General features: G+C 48.1%; 1 protein-coding gene across 1 annotated transcript in view; it reads right to left on the minus strand.

Moving 5' to 3' along the window:
* LOC119386454 (uncharacterized) overlaps positions 1–26,970 on the minus strand; it is a 339,529-nt gene that overhangs the window by 254,474 nt on the left and 58,085 nt on the right. The window contains exon 3 of the mRNA XM_037653740.1: positions 24,586–24,747. Coding sequence (XP_037509668.1) covers positions 24,586–24,747 — 162 coding nt within the window. The remainder of the gene's footprint in view (positions 1–24,585; positions 24,748–26,970) is intronic.

The raw sequence follows: 26,970 nt of genomic DNA on the forward strand, positions 1-26,970 counted from the left end.
CCACAATGCCGATATGTTTTATGCCGGGCTGCACAGCGGCAAAAGGACAAACAAATGACCGCGGCACTTTTGTACTCAGCATGATCAGGCAGGATAAAAGGCTGCCAGACAAATCACAAGTTAATGACACAAGTTAATCACAAGTGTTGCTTACTAGGCCATACTAAACTTGAGAAAACCCGCGAAAACAGAAGCAAACATTAAGATAGGGCAACTATGATACTTTATCCTTTTTTCTTTGTACTTTGCTGAGAGCTTGGTGCATGTGTTGGCTGTTTTGGTTGTTTCAGGCCAGTGTGGTTTTCAAGTATATGTCAGTTGTAAGTTCAGCGCGGTGTTGTGATTCCTTCCTTCGTGTGTGCGTCTTTTTCCCTGTTTTCTCAGGTATCATTAATGAGCGATTCACGAATGCCAGGACCGAAACGCCTCGTTTTGCCTGAAGATCTTCAGAGGTTGATGTGTAATTATTGTAAATACTGAAGTAACCCGCAAACATTTCAGTTAAACACGTAATTTATGCGCATTTTTGACATGCACTATTGTACTCTATAAATGTACATGTACCAGTTATCACTTTCAATAATTGATTTTAATTACAGTTTTCAGCTAATTCCGAAGCACCGAGTTCGGGAAAGCTGATTTATTGACAGCAAGGGCTTGGCGAGAAGTTCCCGGGGGGAGGGTGGGCGTAGAAATACCGAACGCACTCATATGCCTACGCCGCTGATTGCAGTCAAGGTACATGTTAGTAATAATTGCGGGAAATGTTTATTCATTGGTTTATAGGGTTTAGCGTCTCAAAGCTACTCAGGCTATATGAAAGGCGCCATAGTTGAGGGCTCCGATAATTTAATTCGACAACCTTGGGTTGCTTAGCGGGCACCGGAATAGCACAGTACACGGGCACCTAGCATTTCGCCTCTATCGAAATGCGAAGGCCGCGAGCGACCAGGATCGAACCTGCGTATTGCGGGTCAGCAGCCGAACAGCTTTAAACACCAGGAGCATAGCTAGAATCGCCAGATGGGCGGGGGGGGTGGATGTTCAATCATACTTTATGTATGTTTGTGCGTACAGCACAAGCAAAACTGGAAATTTTCGGGGTTCTGCCCCCCCCCCCCCTGGCTACGCCAGTATTAACCACTGTTATCTCGGTGACTTCATTGAAGCGAAAGGTTAGTTGAAAGGGTGTGGTTTCAAAACAGTAAAAATACAATTAAGCTGGAACATGACGGTTGCAATTTTAATGTTTAATGCTTTCAAGAAAATAAAATTGTTTAAATAGAAAAGCAGTAAGTGCACGAAAATTTCAAAAGCATTTTTATGAAGGATTGATCATACGCAACATTCGGCACTTAAGTGCGAATTATGTCGTGTAAGCTGAGGGCAGAATCGTACGTGTTAAGGCCATTTTCGATCTCAGCTAGTCGCGGCCGGTCTAAGCGTAGTTCATATCATGTGCGACTGGCTCCTTTGCGCAACTTGCACGAGTGAATCAGCCATGAATGACCGACAGATTTGATCCTGGTCACGCTTAATCGCGATCAAATGTAATCGAGTGGCACATCGATAACTTTCTGTATCACGAGCTTGCGAGTCTGAAATTCTACAAGCGCGCCCTACAATTACGGTGGCTACTACACTGCTTTATATTGACATGAATAACGACAGCGGAATAATGTGCAGCGGCATTTCGCTGTATTCATTCCGTTCCTTGGGCACTACACATCATCGAAATCCGAGTTGCAATAAAACCTGTAATTGGGCAAGGCGAAGGCTGTCAGAGGAAAGAGAGCACGAAAAGATTCCCTCGCGAGCCTCCGACGAAATTATGCAATCCATGGCCTATTTTTTCTAAATACGTATATACAGACTACAGAATATTTACAGACTCTTTGGTATCCAGGCAAAAAAGGTTTGTGAAATCAACTCTACTGGTATTTCAATATTGCACTTAGCCATTGAGTAACGCTAATGTCTGTAGCAACGAACATGAAGAGAGCAGCAGCGACGGCCGTGTTCACGGTGCCTGCTGTCATTCGCGTAACGCAGAACACGTACAGACCCAGTCTCAAATATCGTTGCCGACAATCAGGCTATTTAACACTACTACATCAGCGAAAAAATAAGTCGTTTTCGCAACTCTATTGATAAACAATTCAATATTTGCGCTGACAGCCACAGCTGTCCGCCGCCCGTAATCGCGCTTCGCCGTCTGCTACGTAGAGCCTGTTGCTGCAGTAGCGCCACCTCCACCGGAAGTCGGTTGCGCACCGCTTTCAGGGTACGGCGGAGGCAGGGAGTTTGGCAACTGAAACAAGTTCTATAAACGTCGGTTTTGCCTGCGTTATTATCATCATCAAGGAGCTCAAACAACAAGAGGAAAGAGTCTTTCGTGCGAGCGTGCGCATGCTACAGTTGGCTATGCTACATGTGGTTTTGTCTGCGTTAATATCATCATCAAGGCGCTCGAAGAACAAGAGGAAGAAGACTTCTCTTTCGCGCGAGCTGCGCCTGTAGCGGTCGCCTCTGGAAGTAAGGTGACGGTGCGGGACTTCGCCCCAGCTTAAGAACCTGGCGAGCCAGCACCTAAAGGACCCCGCTCTGGAAAGTCGCAGTGTGGTCAGGTTTCGTGCGGATTTGCCAGCTCGTCACGCGTAAATGCAACGATCTTGAGAGGCATGCCAAGAGTTTCATCAACAATACACATCTCAGCTGATGCCAAGCCATGTTACGGGCCATGCGTGCGACAGAAGCGTCAAATGATTAGGATGGTTAAGCAAAGTTTGGAGTTCTACGGTGCAGTAAACATGCTAAATGTTTCTACAGCACGACTGGACGCGAACGGAGAAGGAACACGCAAACACACACACTGTGCTGGCTTTCAACTGGAATGCTTATTTTTCATATGCACGTGACTCTTATATAGACACACGCGGGCAGGTGCCCACAAAACAAGAAACACAAGCAGGACCCAAACGCGCATGTTTTGCCGCAATCACAACCAGTTGCCACCTACCTATATTGACGGATCCAGATATCTATTTTCCTTATCTGACAGTGACAAGGATGGCATGCTGACACATGTATCACGACGTCAGTACTGACCTCGTTGGCGTCTTCAGATTCCTAGACGACTACCTAATTGTTTCACGCCTTGACTTAATAACTTTGAAGCGGTGGTCGCTACAACCCTGAGCATTTTTACTGACGTGTTCTCCTTCTCCTCTCTCTTAATCACGCATGAAGTCCCGAAGGACAATTTTATCACTTTTATAACACTCTTGGACATATGGCTCTATTGCTGTCCAAGAGGTGTTTGTTGGAGCTACGAGCCCAGAGGTAACAAGCCGGCGTTGCCATTTGCATCGGCGCACTCCAATTTAGTCAAATGTGCTGTGATTCAGTCGTGTTTTCACAATTCTTTGTCCAAGTCTTGTGAGCATAAGATTGAGGAATGTTTGTGGGGCCAGGCCAAGCGCCTGCGTGACACCGGTTACCCCATGAGATTGTTGTCAGCGGTGGCGGAACACCTGAGCAAAAAGTACCTGTCAAATCCGAGTGAGCGTCGAAGGAAAAAGCTCGCAGTAGTGGCCTACATGCACACCGTATCTCACAATCTGAAAAGGATTAAGAGAAGGTCTGGTGTTTGTTCTGCGCCCGTGCGGCTGCACGGACTTTGCAGGCGAGTGAACACTGAAAACGAAAATACTTCGTGCTCCACTAAAGATAGCGAGAAGTTCGTGGCCTGCGTTAAAGACGTAATTTATTCCGTCCCGCTGTCATGTTCTCGTGTGTACATTGGCCAGACCGGCCGTTGTGTGAAAGAAAGGTTGAGGGAACATAAGTACACTGTCACGAAAGTTATTTCCGGACACATTGCTATTCACTGTCAAAGATGTGGCTGTTTTCCCATGTTTGATAAAACTAGCATTCTCAACAGGCAAGAGATCGATTGACAAGAGAAATTACTCAAGTATATGTAATAGATAAAATGAATGATACATCTGTCAGCATGCCATCCTTATCACTGTCAGATAAGGAAAAGAGATATCTGTATCCGTCACTCGAGGTAGGTGGCAACTGGCTGTGATTGCGGCAATACATGCGCGTTTAGGTCCTGCTTTTGTTTCTTGTTTTGTGTGCACCTGCCCGCGATTGTCTATATAAGCGTCACGTGCATATGAAAAATAAACATTCCAGTTGAAAGTCAGCGCTGTGTGTGTGTGTTTGCGTGTTCCTTCTCCGTCCGCGTGCAGTCGCGCTGTAGAAACTTAGCACGAACAACCAATTAGCCCGCCAACGTACTTTGCAGTAAACAAATAGAAAACGCCTGTTTTTCGTTTCCATCTGGTTTTTTATTTTTGTTTTTGCTGATGCGAAACCTGGTCGTAAGTTGGGTCTTTTGGGAAAAAGGCTTGGATGAATTTCGGTCAGCAGACGCTTTGCCTTCTCTTCTGGGAATTGTAAATTCCTCTTCGGTGTTCGAATGCGCGTGGTATGTTCGAAAGGTTCATACGAAGAATATCGTAGGTACAGCGCGAGAACAGTAGGAAGGAACGACACAGGCATCAAAGAGCGCTGACTTTCAACTGAATTTATTGAAGGTACGCGGGTTGCTTTCAAACAAGGTGCAAGATCGGTGCGTGTGTGATTATGCATAACATTGTTAACTGAGAAAAGAATACTCAGATAGGTGAATTTATGGTGGGCTGATGCATCGATTCGCGGCCTTCCTGATAAAAAAAAAGTTGGCGATGCTTGCACTAAGCCGCAGAAGGCTTGAAACGGCGAAAGAGCACGATTCCGAAGACAAATTTAGTTCATAGTAAAAAAATTACAGCAGATCCGCGGGGTGAATGATGAGTAGGGCGAAGCTCCGGAGGGCATCATCGGTAAAGCGTGAGTGCCTTTTATGCTCACAGGCGTCCAATGGCAAGTGCCATATATGACATCATTCATATTGTCATAACATCACATCTTTTTATCATAATTTATCATACCACAAGTACAGTTTTATAACATCTCCCATCTCGCACCGGCTGCTCAACAGACACCTGTGAAGCGCCGGCGGTGGCCATTTCTCCTGATGTAGGGCTTGGCTGGAGAAGTTCCAGAGGGATGGCCTCGGGACTAAGGCCTCGCAGTCGGCGACTGTAGCGGTGGACAGGAGTATCCACTGCAGGAACGGGTTGCGGGATCGGACTGGCAGAACCGCTTCGTGAAGGGGTGGTGAGCATCAGGCGTTGAAGTCCGAAGAACCGAAGACCCGAGCGTCGTATTCCTTGGAGAAATCGTGGTTGCCGCTCGAGCTCCCCACTTCGTCGTCCTCAGTTATCTAGCCAGCCTTGAACACGTCCGAAGAACCGAACACCCAAGCGTCGTCTTCCTCAGAGAAATCGTGGTTGCTGCTCGAGCTTCCCACTTCGTCATCCTCAGTTATCTAGCCGACCTTGAGCCGTGCTTTCATCATATACAAGTACCACAATCTAGCGGACACTCCAAGAACTAAACGAGGGGTGGCTACTACATACATCGGGGATGCACGACCCACGGCTTAAGGAGCTTAGCCCCTAAAAACAGCGCGAAAACACAAGGACGAGACAGATGAAACGGGACCAGCGCTGACTACCAACAAATGCGTTTATTTTTGCGGTGCACTAGGGTAGCTGTTTGGGCTTGCTGGTTTGGCATGACACAGTTTGAAAGCGCAAAAGACGAAGACAGAGAAGAGGCGGCACGCGGCACAATGTATTGCTAGATTGCTACCTGTTTTCGTTCTAATGCGTTCTAATGTTGATCACCTTCGTGAACATTCCAACAACATTAGAACGACAACAGGTAGCAATTTAGCAATACATTGTGCCGCGTGTGGATGCACCCCAATCTTTCACCAGACGCGCATCGTGCGCCGGTACAATGATAATAGCGCCCGCGAATAATATGAAGCCCTCTCCATCCATGAGGCAGGTCACGCTTGTATCAGCGCCCCTTCTATCGCACTAACTGACAAAGAGATTAACTATCTTCGCAGTTGAGCGTTCCACGCTTTGTTAACAAGCCCGGCAGGTGCGCATGTGCCAGGAAAATCCTCTCCCTTCCTTCCATCTTTTCCTTGTTCAAAAAGCGTATATATTTGCACCGCAAAAATAAACGCAATTGTTGGTAGTCAGCGCTGGCCCCGTTTCATCTGTCGCTTCCTTGTGTTTTCGCGCTGTTTTTTACTATGAATGTGTACCAACAACATCAAGTTCGCACGCTTCTAAATCTAGTTGGCTTCTAGGTTGTTTCTAGGCCTAGGCTGGGAGATGCACGTTGTGTCTAGGTTGCTTCTAGGGCGCTGCTAGGCTTTAGCCTGGTAATGCCAGGATCTTTCTACGTTTATTCTCAGCGCGGAGGGGGTCACAGACAGGACACCGATGTCTACAGAGACAGAAACTCGCGCTGAAACCAAGCGTCCGGACCTCCCATAGATTTACGGGCACGTCGTCGGTGGCGTAGGCCTTCCATCCCTTCGGGGTCTTCTCGCAGCCGCTGTTGGCTTTCCGGTTACCTACTATTCTCTCGTAGAACGTTCTCGGGGTATTCGGCTAGCCGCCGTCGCTTCGCAGTCATTGGGCTAACCGTTGCCTTCTTCATTTTAGTGGAGCAGTGGTGAGTAGTGGGATTTACCAAGTTTATGTGGCACCTACCCGCTTAAGATTATGACAGTTCTTGCCTTCTTCAGTTTTAGTGGACCAATGGTGAGTAGTGAGATTTACCCAATTTCTGTGGCAGATACCCGCTTATGATGATGATAGTTTTTTGGCTCCTCGGAGAAGGAACGATTTCCTAAGCGGCTTCGCTGTTAAAAACGCTTCTATAATCTCTCTTTCTTTCTTCGTTCTCGCTTTCTTCAAAAACCTTGACTCGTGGAATAGAGGATTGCATTTGCATTCCTTGCCATGCACAGCCATGTGGCTACCAAACACATTTTTACGTTGTATGCACGCTATCTCGCTCGGTCATTAAAGCATTGCCCTGTTTGTCCTATGTATATGTTTGTATAAAAGCGGCCCGAGTACCTTCAACACAAGTCAGCGCGCTTTCCTGTCTCTGTTGTTCCTTCCTTCTGCTGTTGCGCTGTACCTACAATATTCAGCCTGAACCAACACGCCCAAATCAAGCTCTTGTTGATTCATAACATAGGACCAACGTCGACGATTTCCTCACGAGTTGGCAAATGAGCTCGCTCCGTCAATACTTCTCGTTACTGTGATGAGCGTGTTGAAAGGCCTCCAGCTCGTGGGTTACGGAGAAGTCTCCGTCGTATACTTTAGAACGGGTGATCATTTCTTTTTTGATCCATTTCCGAGATTTATTGTTTTGAAAGATATGTGTGAGATAAAATCTAAATGTCTCACCGGTGACATAAGCGTTCAAATTAGCGACCGTGTCCCGTTCTGAACATGATGCAGCAGTAGCAAAAAGGTTCATTCGGTCGTCCTCTGATCCAGCGTACTTGCCGAGGTCCGCCGATGATGATGTCATAATTCTCGTCACTGCGCACAGCATTTCTAGTCCACATTCGGACAAGGCATCTTGTTGGGGGCTTCGTTGATGATTATAAGGTGGCTGCCCAGGTCTTCATCCTGTCGACTTGTGTGCCGCTAGAACTGAGAGACCAGCTTTGGCTCAGACGCCAGTTATATTGTTACGGAGAGGAAGTGAAGGAAGACGAGGGGCTGAAGAGCCTGACTGGCGCGCGAGTGTGGTGGTCAGCCATATTGACTCTTTTACCAATCCTTCTCTGTAAATACATATTTTATACACTCAAACAACCCCGTATCAATATTATATAGCTCGCGCTCCTCTTCATCGTCGGCTTCTCTTGCTTCCTTTTCGTGTCACAGGATAATCCTGTTTCTCGTTTCACCGGTTAGCCTGCTACACTGCGTTTGTCTCAAGGTGGTTCTGTTCATCCGGACGACGAAATGAATAGGTTGAATAGAAATATCTCTAGGTAAATATTCACTGAGCTCCTACTCATAAACTCAGCAACGAGTCCTCGAGAAGGCTACACTGTGCACTTGCGACTGACAATTCAACTGTCTTTCAGAGAGCAAAAAGAACTATTTTGATGCTTTATACGCCACGTACTCTCAAACTACGAATTTCTGCTCTTTTGTCATTACTGACAACTTCACAATGGAAGCTATCATGGAAATAGAAGGGGAATAGCCGGAGCCACATATAGGCGCTGTGGGGTTGCATGCGCAACCCAATGTCTTCAAGCCAGTGGCGCGTCGGGTCATGAGATGCCTACATGCGCAGTGGCGAGCGTGGTGGCGTTGAAGAGGGCATGTCCCCACTCCCGCTTCCTTTTCGCGCCCTGCCGCCACGCTGAAGCTGGGACGCCACGTTCTCTCCTTTGCCTTTTGAAAAGGAGAAGCCTCCTCTGAGCTCTGCAATTTCGCGCCGCGGTCTGGATGTTGCGTATCTCTTAACAATAAAGTGTTTTATGCCGGGGTCCACCACGGCGCCACTGACGTATTTGCGTCGCGGATATGACGTTGTAAAATATACCCTAACAGAAGGCAAAAAAAATCTAGAAGAATCTAGAAGTTCCGTTGCCGGGAGTCGAACCTACGACTCCTCGCTTTGCAGCATGCCGCGCGAAGCCACTCGGCCACAGAGCATATGTTCTTTAGGATACTAACGGCGAGCTATTTATATACACCATTTACCTTTCGCAGTACTGAGAGCACGGTGGCTTCAGCGTGTTCTTGTTATGACTAGCGAGATGGCGCGAAGAACGCGGAGGGCGCGCTTTAAAGGTCGTCACCCTACGCGTTGCGATGAGCGCGCGCCTCTACAGGACGTGTGGATCCTACAGGACGTGTGGATATCGTGTGGATCCTTGTGAGCCGTGCTGCGCATGCGCGAGGATCAGTGATGTCACACAGCTGGCTCACCACTCTCCGCCACCGCGATCTCACGCGCTCTCCACCACCGCCGCGCGCGACCCGCCGCTGCTGGCCTGCGCGTTCGGGAGTAGTGGTGTCCTAGCCGCGGCAGACACATTGGCGCCGGCGTGCACGCAGACTCCGCCACCGCCGCGCGCGACTCGCCGCTGCTGGTCTGCGCATTCGAGAGGAGTGACGTCGTAGCCATGGCAGACACACTGGCACCAGCGCGCGCGCAGCTGTTCGCCTTCGCTGTGCAGTCGCTGTCTGACACTGCGCTGGAGCCGATTGATAGCGCCTCTGACTGACGTTTGCAGGTGGGTAATGCCATGGAGAAGGAGAGCGCAAATGCTGCTCATCGGTGCACAAGAGCCGAGAAGCTTATCTCATCGGATCCCGAAGTAGTTGCCTGGCAATTAGCGGTTCAGCGTACGAAGAATGAACAGAAGAAGGCTAATAATCCTACAAAACCTGGAAAGCTAAGAATAATCAGCTGAACCTTTGCTAACGCTACGTATATCCTGGCATAGCCGAGCTAAGCCACTGCAATTTTTACAGCGAAAGCTGTTATGAGATCATTTCACCGGCCCTTTTTGGCGCCGTAGTTGTCCGCCGCCGCCGCCGCCGGTGTCCGTAACCAGTATCGATCGAAATAAGAAAAAAAAACGAAATAAGAAAAAAATTCCAGGATGGAACGAGGTTCGAACCTGGGCCCTCTGCGTGGGAGCCCAGTATTCAACCTCTGAGCCATACCGGTGCTTGAAAATGCTTTCCAAAAAGGTCCTATACAGGCTTCATGTCGGGAAGGAACCACATTAGCATATGCAATATAGCGTGGTAGAAAAGTAAAATAAGCACCAAGCGTCGCACAACGCGAATTCTGTAACCAGGCGTCACACAATGCGAATTGCGCAACGAGTAGGTTGTGAAATGCTTCCAACCCATTACAAAGATCTCTGCCATAATTCTTCGTCGTCATCAGGCACAGCATCGACAAAGTGCGCATAATGCCTTCCATGCGTTTAGCAGGTACCACGGAGCTCCGTAAAATGACGAAAAATGGCACACTGCCTGCTGCCCTACTTCTCAAAAATTAGAATGATTTAGAGCGTAGTGGGTTCCTCGCAAGTGCACTTGTATTGGTTGCCAAGGAAGCATACAAGCGCAGATCCATTTCCTCGGGGTGTAACTTAGCACTGCGCTGTGTCCTTGTCCTCTTACTCGTGTGTTGCCTGTTTTTTGCGTTGAACTACGTTATGACTTCCTCGGGGTCTCAGTAAAATACAATGCTTTATAGCCTAGTGGGTTCCTCGCAAGTGCACTTGGATTGGTTGCCAAGGAAGCCCATGAGCGCATGATCCATTTCCTCGGGGTCTCAGTAAAGTTCTTCGCCCCCCCCCCGTCTCTCTCCCACGTCAACGTATGTTATACAGCATGACGGGAGAGGGAAATAGCGAGCGGGCGTCACCCAATGCAAATTACATACCTGGTGGGCCGTTTTAAGCTTCCAACCCATTACAAAGGGCTCAGACATAATTCTTCATCGTCATCAGTCGTCGCGTCAACAAAGTGCACATAATGCCTTACAGACGTGTAGCTGGTGCCTCGCTTCTCCGCAGAATGAAGAATAATGGCTTAGTAGGTGCTTCTCAACTTCACAAAAATTGTAATTTATGGGGTAGTGGGTACCTTTCTAGTCTACTTGTATTGTAGCCCCAAGAGGGCTTACAACGGGCTCTAGAAGCGCCGCTCTTCCAGGTTTCGCTGTGACTGTGCTGCGGTTTCAGCGCAGGCCTGGCGTTTTTTTTTTTCTTTTTGGTACCGCGGCCATGCTGACGGACACTTTTCACTTCGCATGAGCCAGCTAAGGTTTTCACTATAATATGAAGAGCGAGGAAGGCAGCCTTGTAAAGCAAATCAAGCGCACAAAATTAAATAAAGTATATGAAGTGTGCAAACGCATTAGCATAAGCTAGCCATTTAGTACGTGCATATCTGTTGTGTTGTCCTGGTTATCTTCGCGATCTTCAGCTTGTTCGCTTCTGCAGCACGTCTACGTTCTCCAGTTCCCACGTAACTAAATTAAGCACCTTCGCTCACGATGAAGTGCGCGCAGAATGCGTTTCTCAAACAGCTGCGTAAGTGCAGTACATTGCGGTGACAAACCGGCTGCGAAAGTATCATGAACCAACTGGCCCAGATCTCAACTCTTCTGGAAAGAAATATTGTCACAAACGAGCGCGTCCATAAAGCGCGCGCGCGGCCACTTTCAAACAGCAGCGGAATAGAACGGCGCGAGCCGCTAGCCCAAGAAGCGCGAACGCCGAAAAAAGATGCCCCCACCTCCCCGAAGGGAATCGTGAGGAAATGCGCATGCATTTGTTGCGCCTAGAGAGCGTACCGTTGCCGTCAGACATTCGTATTCACCGACTTCTGCCATCGCCTTGAGAGGCGCCCAGCCAGCGAACGGTCGAGAGTGAGGCGCGAGCGGACGGGAGAGTGGGGCACCAGCGTTCTCGACTCGGCGTTGGCGTTTCACAGCGGCGTCTCGAGCACACATTTCCGGATGTTCTTGAGAGGCGCCCAGCCAGCGAACGGCCGAGAGCACGGTGTGGAGAGTGAGGCGCGAGTGGACAGGAGAGTGGGGCGCAGGGAGAAGAGAGCGAATGGCAGGAGAAGGAGCGGCGAAGCACTGCACCTACCCTCTCCTACACACGCTCGCACCACATGCTCCGGTAGCTAGGGGCGAGGATAAGCGCGCGCGCCCGCAGCTATTGCTATGGGAGAGGTCGCCGCGGACAACGCCGGATGCCTTACATAGCCCGACTAAGAAATGCATTCGCATTTAAAGGGGCCCTGCAACACTTTTCTTAGTTATATTGGAATAGTCTCATTATTGACGTATGACTCTTCACAAGTCATATGCCGCAAAAATTTTTCGAATCCGTCAAGTCTAAGTGGTGTTACCAAATTATAGAGATCACGTTCCGCAGCTTTCTCCCTCAACTCAACGCCGCGAGCGCGCGGAAAGCTAGGCAGCGAGTCGAGGGAGGCAGCGCAGAGGAGCGAGGCTCCGCCCAAGAGCGCCGGCGGACTTTTTTTCTTCATTTTTTTCTCTCTGACGTCTGGGCGCAACCACGTGGTCTGTGCCGCCACTTCCGGTCGGCTTGCGTCGTTCTCGTCGAGCGGAGCCGATATCGCGCGTGCTTGAAAACTGCGCGTCGGTTTGGTAATGTTGGGTGTGCACCTCGAACGCCGTAGTGTTTTCATCGCTCTGCCAACCATGGAAGCAAACCTGCGCGCTCGTTTGGAACGAATGACAGCTGAGATCGGTTTCGGCCCATACTCCGATACACCGCCTCGTAAGACGGCACTGGCAGACGACCCCGAAGCGCCGCCATTACCGGACGCCAGCATTGTTGTCGGACACACGCTGCACCCGTGCCTCGGTCGGTGGTGAGAACATGCCGACGATGCAGTTCTCAGCTGACGAGGCAACACTCGAATGGCTGCCACTCTCAACGGCAACCGGCGATGGTCAAAAGCACAGAAATATTCACGTTTTCGGCACTGCGCATGGCGAAGAAAACGGAACCACGCAACTACGAGCAGACGAGCTGTCGGTGGGACCGGAAGTGCTAATATTAATGTTTGTTCGGTGTTTTTAACGCGATAACAGAATATAAACATACATATTATCTACTTATTGAACTCAAAATTAACAACGAAAGTAATAATGAGTGTGTTATCGTGATTATAACATCAGCCAATGGTGGAACTGCCGACAATCGCGTCATATTTTGCGGACTAATACATCATTTGTCGAGAGAAGAGGGAGCGATTTTCAGCTGACTTTGAGAATTTATTGTAAATTCCAGGCCGTGCGCATCGCTGTAATATTTGGCTCGCGTGTTCTTGGGAGCCTCGACTACCGATCGGCAGCGCTTTTTGAGCATGTTCGAAAAGTGTTGCAGGGCCCCTTTAAAACAAGTATCAAAAGACGCCGACGCGCCGCACCCTCCTCACCCACTCGAGCCAGACGCAGACAACCAAATCTGCAAAGGATGACGCAACGTGAAGCGAGGCCGCCGCGAGTAGAACCGGCGAGAAAAACCTCGAACACTCCATAGCTTTGGCTGTGCTGCACGCCGGGGAACGCTCCCGACGCTTCTAGAACCCGCAAGAGAGCAGATAAAAGCGTGTCACGACGACCAGTCGGTCAGTCATTGAGGGAGTGAATCAGTCGGCCCGGAGATGGTGAAGTTATGATGAGTGTGGCTCCGTCAGCCAAAGAAGACGTGTTTATGATGGTGTGCGGTAAGTCGATCGTCGATCGGGAAGAATCGGATGACGACGCCGTGTGAGCCGTGACAAGTTACCTCGACGGAGGAAACTACGCGATCACCGCTGAAGTCGGTGTGAGTGTTTCCTAGAAGAGAAGCATTCAGTTACCGTCCATGAATTGTGGACTGCATACGCCGTTGAATATTGAGGACATTAACTGTTCTTGAATAGTTGTAATGCATGAGATCGCATTTCTAGCGCGTGATCTGTTCGTTTAGTTCCCGTTGTGTTAACACCATCTGTGTTAGATTGTGAAGTTGTAACAGTTATCAGTCGAGTGTGCATGTGTTTCTGATGTTTGTACTACCTTAACTGAGAATATATTTCGTTAGTGTTATCGACTCTCGGCTCTGACTCGGTCTTTGGACCACAACCGGCGTTCGCTGGTGCACTAAAAGGACAAACTCTAAATTGTCCGCGCTTTCGTGGTGCGTTTTCGGAGGGCCGAGACGCCAGCCCTTGGAATCCGCCCGGCGATTGCAATTCCCATGGTGAAAACATGGTGAATTCCTCTGTCATAGGAATCGGTATAGCAAGAAAGTGAACCGTGTCATCAAGTGGCCTGCAATGGATGTATTGCATGTCGAAGCAGTTCCGTTCTACAGGGAGCGCTCAGTTGTTGGAGACCTCCTGCTTCGTGGAGCCAAATTCGTCGTACCTCTCTCGTAGGACGGCTGCTTGATGCAGCCCACGAGTAAATAAAGGAAAACAACAACACAGCTCCACACTTCCTTGCACCAGTACTCCGAAGCCGCCTTAATTTTTTTATTGTGTGTGTGTAGCCAAGCTATGGCCAAATAAAACTTCCGAATAAGCGTGAGCCACTTACTGCACGTTATATACATGAATGTGCAAGAACCTAAGTTTATATCCACATCTACCGGCTGCAGTAGGCTATCTGTATTTTAACTGCAATGTACGTTTGGGGTGTTCGATGACATGATAGCACTAACAAAAGATTGTCTCAGGAGGTTCCATATTGCCAGTAATAAAGAAGTGAGTTTTTTCTTGATTCCGACTTTAGTGTATTGGGCTCTTTTGGGAAAAATTTAACAGCTCTTGGGATGAGTGCCCAAGCTGAGTGCACGGCCACCACCAGCATTCAGGGGCGTGCGCAAAAGCTACTACTATTACAAACGCGCGAAGCTAAATCTCAAACGCAATCACTCGATGTAGCTAAGACTAAGGAATCAAGCTTTATTACCAAAGCTTCAGGACGTTGACCTTATCCATGTATTCAACTCCTTGACGAAGTGAAACGCTTCGGCAACTACCGTTCTTGAATTTCCGAGGCCTGCAATTCGTGACGTTTAAACTTAACGGGGAAGGGTGGTTGGTGCTTTTGTGGCCAATAGTATTTCACTGCATATTACATACAGCACTGGCTTGAATTGTCATGGATTGGCTGGTCTTCCCTAAATAATGAATTATATTAGCTATGTAAGGCTGAGTGATTGCTAGTGTGAGCTCGTGCTTGTTTTATATTGAGAAATGATGGCTCATTTGTTTTTGGCTGTTTGATGACTTGCTTTAACTAAACGATGCGCTGACTATTATCGGCCAATTAAATTTATTTTATCATTTATTTCATGCCTCTCGCTTAAAAAAAATTCCGCAGATACCACGCACTGTGGAAATCGGTGTCATGCGAAGCAGTCAGCGAGTAGTTTTATGCTGCATTTTTTGCTTTCATTTAAGCGTTACGAGGTGGATCGACGTTTTTGTAAGTGTAGCAGTTGTGTGCACATCATGGGCTTACCAGCCACGTCGATAACACTGGCGTTTAAAGGGGTAACTTACGGTATGACGTCACGTCAGCACTCACGCTAGACCACATACATCAGTATTATCGAAACGAAGTGCACTTTATGGCGCGATCATGTGAATATCATACGTAACTTTCGTTGGCGTATATATCCGGGGTCGACCGACGCTTGAATATATCTTTCTAAATCATAGGATCACAAATGTAATGTTTACTACACTGTTATAAAAGCGGAGCCAACACTAACCACTGACGCTAACCTGACATGACGCCGGAATAGTAGAAGAACATATGTAGCGCCTAATGCTTTGTATTAAAATTGGATAGCCAGCACAACAACCACAACTGACGTTGCACCGACATTACGCTTGCATTGCATGTTTTTCCAAAGCACTTTTCAGTCCTGGCGTTGTTTTGTGGTAGAATACCTGACTGCCACGCAGAACGCTTGGGTTTGATTCCTGCTGGGATCCTGATTTGTATTCTTCGAATTAGCCGGTTCGACGCTGAAGGTGTCGGTTTTATTGCGATAGCAATTATATGGACAGGCTCGGCTGGTTTTCGCCGTCGTCATCCACCGTGTATATATATATATATATATATATATATATATATATATATATATATATATATCTATATATATATATATATATATATATATATATATATATATATATATATATATATATATACGGAAACAGCAAACAGACGCGCGTGCGAAGCAATTTTTTATTTACGTTGCGCTCGGGGTCCGAGCTTCATCAGAATGAAATGTGTAGCAACAGTGCATGTTAATATACATTCCCATATCAAGCGGGGTGAAGATATGTTAACACAAAATAATGTACAAAGGTGTAGTGATAGAAAAAACTTGCAAAAAACTTGCACAACAGATTGAGCTGTGAATATTTCGTGTTTTTTCTTTCTTTTTTTTCGTATTGCTTTTACCATATCACCCTATCGGCTTTGCGTTTCTTTTTTCTTACTTACTTGTACATTTCCATATGTGTATATTTTCCATTGTCGCCAGCCTATGTATCAGCGATTGTCTAGAGCTGCTGGTGCAGCATTTTTTTCTATCAGTACACGTTTGTACATTATTTTGTGTTAACATATCTTCATATATATATATATATATATATATATATATATATATATATATATATATATATATATATATATATATATATATATATATGTATATGTATATACAAAGCCACGAAAACTAATTCAGAAATACTCTCCGACGCGCGGAATCGCACGGGCGACCTCTCGTTTCGCCGCGCGCGGCGTTAGACGGCTACGCCACGAAGCGTACCGTCTCTCAGCATGCTAACGGCGAGCTATTTATATATACCATTTACTTCAGCGTGCTTTCTTACTCCCCAGCGAGATGGCGTGAAGTGCGCGAGAGGCGCGCTTTAAAGGTCACCGCTCCGCACGTATACTATAGCGATGCGCGCGCGTGCCTCGGTGCACTTCACCATACGGGGCGTGGTCGCCTGCGTGCGCCTCGTGGACGGAGCAGGGGGGTTGTATGTCTTGTGCTCTCACCGCGATGTCCGCGCTGAAGTTACAGAGCGTACAAAGGTCACTTCGCTCGCTGCAGCGAGCGAAGTGACCTTTGTACGCTCTGTAACTCCAAAGTAACAACAGTGACACATGACAGTAAGCGCTCGCCCTGTGTGTGTTCTTTTCGTGCGTCCTTTGCGCTTGAGCGATGTGCTGGAAATTTCGAGCTGATTTCCGTTCTTCACGTTACATTCCAATTTGTTGCTATCGAATTCATTGCTTCGCCGTTGCGGCGAAACTGTGACTTTTTACCAATGTCTGTTGTCGCCGTTCTTTGGTAGGTATAAACTATCAATAACCTGTGGCGCACACCCGTATACCACGACCCGTGGTAAACGGGTATCTGCCATACCTGTCTGGACGAAAGTGTTCGAAGACGTACGTGAAAGGATTATCACGTTATTCATGTCATGACCAGACAATCATATTTGTCAAGTTCTCTTGGCCTTCCATGCTAATTTTGGCCTACACGAAGTTAAGGAGGCAATCACGAGAGCATCCAGACGTAGGCGGCTAGATAGATAGATAGATAGATAGATAGATAGATAGATAGATAGATAGATAGATAGATAGATAGATAGATAGATAGATAGATAGATAGATAGATAGATAGATAGATAGATAGATAGATAGATAGATAGATAGATAGATAGATAGATAGATAGATAGATAGATAGATAGATAGATAGATAGATAGATAGATAGATAGATAGATAGATAGATTTCGTATTTAAAAAAATTTCAAAATAAGATGGGTCACATTTGAATTTTTTTCTGACATCAATCCTCACCAACTAGGGAAGCTTTCAGCTGTTTCTAGCCGACCGCGTTTTCTTTGGTACCTACTATTCCGTGAAAGGCGCATAGCAAGCACGGTTGCATCAATGTCGGTAATCTCTGTGTATCACCAAATATTGTTAGAGAGATCAAGTGTAGGAAGTCGAATAGCGTGAAGAGCTGACCGGCGCGCGAGGGTTTTGGTCAGCCATCTCGACTTGACTCTTTCTGCTAGTGTACTTTGTAAATGCATCCTGTATATAATAAACGACCCCGTAATATATTGGGGAAAGGGTGGGGTTCTACAGCAAGCAACGGAGCTCGGGAGTCAGGTGTTGCATCGGCCTCCCAACCACAACTGACGGCGAGCCCTGCGCATCCACGTCGACATCGCCACCGTTTGTTTTCGCACCACCTAAGGATCCCGGTACATTCTGATGGGCCGATGGCGTCGATGTTCAAGACTGGTTGGTCAGGTTTCAACGCGTAAGTGCGCCGAACAGATGGGACCCCGCGCTTCAGCTGGCTAATATGTTGTTCTCTTTGAGAGGCACGGCAAAGCTGTGGTACGAAAACAACGAAGTAGATCTCACCAGCTGGGACCAACGCAAAGAAAAGTTGCGAGGCTTTAGTCAAACCATAAGGTAGCAGCCAAGGAGATTTTGGCCTGCCCCGCTCGATTTTCCACAGAATCGTAGCTGTCATACATTCAGGACGTACTGGCTCTTTGCCGTAAGACCTACAGTGACATCAGAGAAGGTGACAAGGTCGGGAACCTGCTGAAGGGGACTGGCAACGAAGCATTAAATTTCCTCATGTGCAAGAGCTCTTGTACCGCGGAGCAATTATCAAGACGGGGCTCGAGCAAGCAGAAAGTCGCCGCATTCTGCAGCCACATTCCCAAAAGCTGCTGCTGCAACGTCAACGTGGCAAGACCAGTGGGGACCGCAACATCCTCCGCCATCGGAAGAGGTGACACCAATTGTTCGTAGTGAACTGGAAGCGATGGGGCCCACAGCATTCTATTCGCGCAGCTCCGATGCCACCCCTGCTTCAGTTCCTCTCGTAGTAGCCATCGTTCTTCAGGAGTTTGAAAATATTGTAGTGCATTCTGTCACCACCTCCAGAGTCAGCCCTTCTGCTACGCTGTCCCCAAAAATACGGTTCTCTCCACGTTATCACAACACAGTGACTATTCTGTGGTTCAGACCACAGGATAAAGTGCAGCTTTATTCTGTGGACCAGACCACGAAATAAAGTGCAGCGTTATTTTGTGGACCATACAATAAAGTTGTGCCAATGGTTGTGCGCTGTGGGCCGCGCAGAATGTACCGTAGCCCAAGCAGCCCACCTCTCTTCACGACGGTTTTTGTGCACCAGACGACAGAATATAGCCCCAATCTATTATGTGGGCCAGACCACAGGTTAAACTGCAGCTTTGTTCCGTGAACTAGACCACAAGCTGAAGTGCAGCTTTATTTTGTGGACCACACCAATGATGCCGTGGACTGTGCGCACCAGACATCGCTGTAGCCCAAACAGCCCACCTCACTTGACAATGGCTTTCTCACACAAATTGGACGGTTTTATACTGGGGTCTAGTTCACATATTAAGCACTGCGCCCTCCTCTCTTGACGACAGCTGCTCTATCGAATCGCAATATTCGCTCGCAGTTTTGTGAGTAAGTCCGGACCAAGGAGGTCATTTCCGTGCATAGTACGCGAGATGGAACACGCTTATAAGTGAAAGGTTCTAAATGCGAAGGCGAAGCCCACATTCATGCTTGCTGGTCTGACATGCCAAAAAGCAAGTAAACTCAATTGTTGTAAATTGAAGCAGCAAAAAGAAGGCTTGTAATAACAAATGACAGCGGTTCTAAAAATTTCTGCGCATGATCTATCGCGTGCGGAACACTTAAGTCACTTTTACCTCAGTACATCTGTGTCATGCAAAAAAAGTGCACTAGGATCTGCACGGGCGATTCTAAGTTTTGAGCGATCTCCCCGATTGTGTGAACACGGCTACAGATCTCCCGAAGAACAGCGTCAACGCCACCGCGCGAAAGAAATCATAACGACAAAGGGCGATGTTACTGAAATATTCTGGCCCTGATCTATCGCATCAGGTCCCTTTCACCGCAGTGCATTAGTGCCGTGCACAAAAAGTGCACTGATATTGGCAAGGGGCTACTTTAGCTGTTTCTGTAACGTTTTCAGACGTTGACGATCATACAAGAACTCTTAATTTTACGACGCGTGCAGGTGTATGTACTTAAGTGACAAAGTGTGCTGTGTCCAGTGACAACTAGTAGGTTCTCGCCAATCTTATTGCGCTTTTTTTTGCTTCACAGGTGTACTGCAGCGAAAGTGGCTGAAGCGTTGCGTACTCGATGGGTCAAGGCCATAAAATTTTATACACGCTGTCATTTGTTATTATCGTTTTCTTTTTGCGGTGGCGTTAGCGTTCTTTTTCGGGTGATTTATGGCCGCGCCCCTTCAGAAGGATTGCTCAAAATTCGAGTGTCCCGTGCAAATGTTAGTGCACTTTTTCACATGACACAATCGTACTGTGGTGAAAGTGATTTTAGTGTTCCGCACGCGATTGATCACGTCCACGAAATTTTAGAACCGCCGTCATTTGTTATCATGATACGCCTTCGTTTTGCTGCTTCCGTTCACAATAACAAGTTTATCTGCGGCTGATATCAATACTGGCATATGTCAAAACATTGGAATCTTTCACGCACACGCCAACATACGCGTCTTCAATATCGATTCACAAAATGGCAAGCAAATATTGCGATTCGCGAGAGAAGCTGTCGTCAAGGGAGGAGGGAGCAGTGCCTGTTCTGTGGACCAGACCACAGAATAAACCCTCGCAATTTGTGGCAGAAAACCGTCGTCAAGAGAGGTGGGCTGCTTGGGCTACAGTACATTCTGCACAGCCCTCAGCGCGCAAGTTCTTTGTGTGGTCCACAAAATAACGCTGAATTTTCCTTTGTGGTCTGGTCCACAGAATAAAGCTGGAGTTTATCCTGTGGTCTGGATCACAGAATAGGCACTGCGCATTGGACTGCGTGGAGAACTGCAGACGACTGCCCAATACGCTCCACCTCCCACTGTGTTGAACGCATCCTTCGCTACTGCCGCAAACATGGTCCTCAACACAGCACGCAGCGACATATGTGAGCTATTTCTACGGTAATGTCCGCCAGTTTTCGCCGCCTCCCGAGTCCAATGCCACTCGCCTTCGCCACATGGACACCAGTCCCGATCGCCGCAGACACGTCACCTGTGGTCCCCCGTAGATTTCGGTCACGCCCTTTCGGAAAACTGACAAATGCAGCCGGTGCTGCACTGACTACTGCCGCAGCAAATCCTGCCTCTGCGCCCACGAGGCAAAGTGCAAGTGACGTTAATGGACACGGCGTACCTGTCTAAGCACACGTCGACACTGGAGCAAATGTATCGGCAATGAGTGCTAGCCTGCGTGGTCGTTTGATGAAAGTCCTCACAGCAGCAGCCGCAGAAGAGCTCCATGTGGTCGACGGCGGCACGCCGGTGGTCCTTAGTATGTCTTGTAAATAGTCAGCCACACTACTTCGGTCCTCTTCGCTTTGACTAACCGCTGCCCTCATGGCGTTATCCTTCGACTGCACTTTTGTGTCAAACCGTTCTGCTCTCATCGACTGTGCTACCGGCGTCCTTGAGCTAAAAGCGCCTCAGCTCGTCGCTGCTCGCAACACTACCCCGCCGCGCCTGTGCTCTCTTCGAGATGTGCGTATCACCTACGTCACTTTGACCGCACAGCCATAGGTTCCTGGTAGTGAATATCTCTAATGGAAAAAACAGCGTTTCCAGTGCCTTCCAGTGCACTGGGTGGAACTGGAAACGCTGTACAGTGTGTCCCATGTACAGCAGCGCGATGGGAGGCACCGGGACAGACTGTACAGCGTGGCCAGTGCCGCCCAGTGCGCTGAAAGACGCTGGGAATACTGTACCCAGTTGTCCAGTGTCTTAACAGCGCACTGGGAGGCACTGGACACGCTGTACAGTGTCTACCCGTGCACTAGGAACACTTGCAGCAAATTGGGAAAAACTGGGCGCATTGGGTAGAATTAGTATGAAATTTCGTAATTGGTCGCGAGAAGTCGAAACAAAAACTTGTCGAATATTTTCAAAATATTATTCTATTCTGTGTCCTACACATATCCAGCTTTAGCTTCAGTTAAGCGACGGACGTACCTATACGCTAAAGCAATCACCTGTCGAGCGCGCACGCTTTCGCTGAAGTGTGTGATCGAGTGTCGTGAATGTAGTTCATATAACTGCATGGAAATAACTTATCATTCGCAACAGAATATGACATTAGAATTAGTCTGATAATAACACCAATCTACTCTACCAGTCAGTCCTTCCATATGGGCTCGTACCGTTGAAAGCGGCACCATGGCCGCACGCCGCCGGCAACAGTGAGCGAATGTAACGCTCAATCACGGTGTTTTTAGCTTCTGGTTTGTGTAATCGACGGTGCAAATATGGCCTCGCTTCAGTCAGGTATGACCTAAACTACATTTGAACGGTTATTATATTCTTCGTAAGTGAATACCCCCGTTCTTCACAGCGATCGCGACGCACCGAGTACAGCTCTAAGCCTAACGGTTGGTTCGGCTAGGTCGAACTACTGCGGCTGTGTATTACGTGGAACGTAAACAAAGAGGACGGAAAATATGTTCAAACGGGCGAAGAAAACTGAAGTGTTCAGTGTGCAGTTCACATAAACATTGTTTTCTCCATAGGTATGACTAACTGCTTAGCGAGTCAGTGCGATCGCCGCAACTCATCTGCGGTTACGCTAACATTTTTGCGGCAAAAAGTACCAAATAGACGTTCTGATCCTAGGCAGCACATAAGAACCAAATTAACTATCTTCTGTTACGTTCCCGCGAGCACGAAGAGCCTGCAATCTGCGTTTCTAAACGAAAAATGAAAATACTGGCTACCGGAAGTAGTTATAACATGAAGAAATAGGATATTGACTCGTCTTTCAGGTGTGGCGTAGCGGTAACGTGTCAGATTCCGGATGTACGGTGCGTCGAGGTGGTGGGTTCGACTCCGGCTTGCTCGTTTTTTGTAGCGTTAGCTACACTGGCCTAGCCAAGCCAGTTTTGCGTGGCTCCTTAAGAGCCGTGCTGCGCATGCGTGAGGATCAGTGATGTCACACAGCAGGGGCGTAGCCAGAAATTTTTTTCGGGGGGGGTTCAACCATGCTTTATGTAAGTTCGTGCGTGCGTTTGTATGTGTGCGTGTATATATACACAAGCAAAATTGAAAAATTTCGGGGGGGGGTTTGAACCCCCCCAACCCCCCCCCCCTTGGCTACGCCCCTGTCACACAGCTGGCGCATCGGAGGCGGCACCTCCCGCGCACTCCGCGGCTGCCGCGCGCGACTCGCTGCCGCGGGGTGCGCTTTCCAGGGGAGTGACGTCGTAGCCGAGGTAGACGTACTGGCGCCGGCGCGCGTGCAGCTATTCGCCTTCGCTGTGCAGTCGCCTTCTGACACTGCGCTGGAGCCGCTTGATAGCGCCTCTGACTGGCGTTGTGGTTTAGTGTGGTTTAGCCAGGGAGAGGCAGAGCGGAAATGCTGCTCAACGGTTCAGAAGAGCGGAGAAGCTTAACTCATCGGATCCCGAAGTAGTTGCCTGGCAAAATAAATATACATGTGCCACATAATATGTATACCTTGTCTGTATCATTGGAGCAGCAATAAGCGTGATAATCAAGCTAATCCTAAACAATCAGGAAAGCTAAGAACAATCAGCTGAACCTTTGCCAACGCTACGTTTTTGGCATAGCCGAGCTGAGCCACTGCAACATTTTTTAGATGTTTTTTTTCGCAATGCTCGATCGTGTTTCAGCCCTAATTACGATCTGGGCATGACCACAGTTTTTAAAAACAATTTAAATGCCCGATTTCGGCCCGTAACGGGTGTCCCAGTGTGCAGCGCGCCAGCGTCCAGCGTGCCTCATGCAGCGTGCCAGCGTCGCAGTACCCAGCGCCACACTGGTCCAATAATCATGTATGGCACTGGGACACTGCCACTGGGTTTTCCAATAGGGATATGTCCTCTTTCTCTTCACCAACGGCCTTTTGAGCCATAACGTTGCCATTGCACTTAAACGCGTCACTATCACCTGGAATTGTACCTCTCTTTTACTTCTAAATTACACTTTGTGCCCTGAAGTGCTTCCTAGTGGCGTGTTCTTGGCCAGCATATGTACTACTGAAAATCTGACCACCGAGACTGATTTACTTCCGCCAACTGCGGCTAACAGCACCACTTCTTTGTCGGATGGTTCGGCTGAAGTGACTGAACCCGATCTCAGCCTTGCACAGGTCAATGACATACGTCGCCTTCTCGTGTCGTACAGTGGCATTTTTATTTTGGTAACAGACCTGCATGGCAAAAGCCCGTCGTTCAACATCGTATAAACCTCACACCGGTGACGCCAGTCCTATTCGTCGGCGCACCTGTCGCGTCGTGCACACTGCGCGCACAGTTTTCCAAACAAAAGTGGTCAAAATGCTCAGCAGAGGAGTCATCCGTTTATCAGACAGTCCTCAAACAAACCTGTATCACTACTGCTGTCGCTTTAATTTAAGCATGAAGGTGAATTATGTGGGATGCCCTGTTCCTGTTTAAACAGTTTGTGAAAAATTTAGAGAGAGAAACTTGTGACAACATTGTCGCGCCTGCAAGGTTCATGTTTTCATAGTAAATATATAGAGTTAACGCGTGCAAACACGGATAAAAGAGAAGCGAACAAACATATTGTTCTTTTCTCTTGTGTCTATGTTTTCATGTATCAGCTTCTTTAACAATGAACCGTGCCTCCTCTTTCTGTACTATTAAGCTATTAGTGTGTGCCGAATATTTCTTGGCAGCCCATTGGTGGTCACACCTACCTTGTATTGGCAGCTGCCCCGCATTCTGACATTGCCATCTCATGCTCACACGTTTAAACTATTTGCACTAATTGGCAAGTTTTTTCCAAGTTTCCCTCAACACGTTGAAGTGCTTTCCACACTCTGTCCCACTCGCATTTCTTATCGTGCTCAGCGTGCTGAAATGGACTCCGCAAAGGCCGAGCGGTCTGAGAGCCTGACGGCTGTGCACTTGCCTGGACGACGTCGAAGTAGCTGAGCTTCATCTTGTCCAGTCCCTCCCGGACGCTTTTCATTGTCCGGCTGCCACTGAAGTCAAACATACGCTCGCAGTCCGGCTCGTAACGACCTACCTTTGTGGCCACGTAGAATGCATCTCGGGTAATTCCTTCAAGGGCCTGCAAGAACGAAAGTGTCAAGAAAATTCGCCCGATAGGGTACACAGATTTAGAGTCTTTTTTTTCTGTCTGATGGTACCACTCCGCAAAGACTTTCTCATTACACCGCCATGAGAAATGTAAGGCAAGAAGCGCTGCCGTTTACGCCGGAAGTGGGCTCCATAAGCGCTGGTATTACAGATGCACCAACTCGCTCAAGTTTCTATATGTATACTGGAAAACCCCTCGGGACTAAAATGTCGCATTGGGAGCGTTCGAAAAGGCCGGCTCGCAAATAATCTAGTGTAGACGTAAGCATAATATGCCTACCGCAAGGAAGATTGGTTGGCGATGATACTCGCCAGAATCACAAAATGGCCACAGTGCATGTTCGCAAGGGCACATACTACTGGATTTCGTGACGTCGGCCTCGCTGAAAAAAACCGATGCAGAAGCGTATGTGGCTACAACGTGATGCATGCCCGAAAGCTAACTGAGCCGCAGCGAACCTGTTCAGAAGTTATTTCTTTCTTTTTGTACCTCCTTAAGCATTTCCCCACGCTGCGGAGCATACTCTCGCGGAGTAGGCATGCGTGCGATTGAACAAAAAATTACACCATATCCCACTAAAGGGAATCATGTGGGGATGCGAAGCAGCGCATGGTTCTGTGATTGCTGAGAGAGTGTAAGAGGGAGAGGCCACAGCGTCTTACCCTGCACATTACACGAGCCCGAACGTGCTAGTGCGTGCGAGCGCGTTCTCACTAGGATACAACGCGTTCGTTCATCGCGCGTCTGTAAGATCTTGTTCCCCGACGCCATCACACGATTGCTGAGAGAGTGTAAGGGAGAGAGGCCACAGCGTCTTACCCAGCCCCTTACACAGGCCCGAACGCGCTAGCGTGTGCCAGCACACCTGGTTCCCGAGCGGACGGTCACCAATGGAAGGACGGACACAGCCCCGAGCAAAAGCTGCTTCGCATAGAGCACTGCACGGGCTCGGGCCTACCCGAAAACCCGGGCCCGGCCCGGCCCGTGGGCCGGGCCGGGCCGGGTAAAGTAGCTTTCACGGCGGGCCCGGGCCGGGCTCGGGCCTGAAGCTCCGGGCTTAGGGCCGGGCCCGGGTTTGAGGTTGCGGGCTCGGGTCGGGCCGGGCTTGGACTTTGCTCTGTTCTTAAACGGTCCCTAAAGTGAAACACTGAATCGGTTTAGACCGATAGAGTGTACTCTTAGAATCCGAACGTCATTAATTTCACCATCAATGAGTCTATTAATAAAGGAGAAAATCAAGGTCAAAGTTCCATTTTGAAATTTCGCGCTGGAATCTCCGCACGTGACGTCATGGATTTTAAAGTGCATTCGTCGTATTTTGGGGACCTTGCTCAACGAAATTTCCAGAAACTTGGTATATCAATTCTGTTAAGGCCCCTCAGAGGTCAATGTACTTCATTTTTACCTACTATAAGCTACGTAGGGCCCAGTAGATGCCGTCAGAATCTATAACGTCGCGGCATTTGGTGCGTGAATTACAAGTTGGCGTCGTTACTTGCATTTTCCTGCGAGTTTTCTCTCTTACCAAGAGTCTTGTCGCGGCGAGCGTGGTGCTTTTGGATTGGTAAAAGAGTAATTTACTGACGATAGAAATATCGTTTTGTGCATACATATAAGCACCACATTTTATCTCGAAAAAACGCTTTTTCTATGTGGGGTAAGCACTTTGGAGAAGTTTTATGGGGGATAAGTACTGAACTGATTGTTCTTCTTGCATATGAGCTTCTATTTATCTGAAACGGGCGAGCTAAAAGTAAATAGACCAGCCGCTTATATGTAACATCGCGCTATTCCGTGCTTCATTTGCTTTCGTTATTATTTTATTTCGCACATGTTACTCTGTAATCGCAGTAATAAATGTAATATAATAAAATTATACTTATGAGATGTCATCGCAAGAGCGATCACAGAGCTACAAAGCGGGGAAACGTTGTTGAAAGTTAGAGCCCCCCTCTAAAACGAAAGGACTGCACGGAGTCTCTTTCCGTGCACATAGAATCCCTCCAAAGAAGGACTGCACATAGAACCCCTCTAAAGACACATTATTTTTCTGTGACTCTGTGACAGCTCTCAGTGGTGATGTGGCGCGAGATGGACATGCACAGCCTGCTTTGTGTGCCTACATTTTTAATGTCTGAGCTTTCGTCTTGTTCCGCTATATCAGGGGTCTCAAACTCACCTCTGCTAACGGGC

This window comes from Rhipicephalus sanguineus, chromosome 3, assembly GCF_013339695.2.
Source record: "Rhipicephalus sanguineus isolate Rsan-2018 chromosome 3, BIME_Rsan_1.4, whole genome shotgun sequence".
NCBI lineage: Eukaryota > Metazoa > Arthropoda > Arachnida > Ixodida > Ixodidae > Rhipicephalus > Rhipicephalus sanguineus.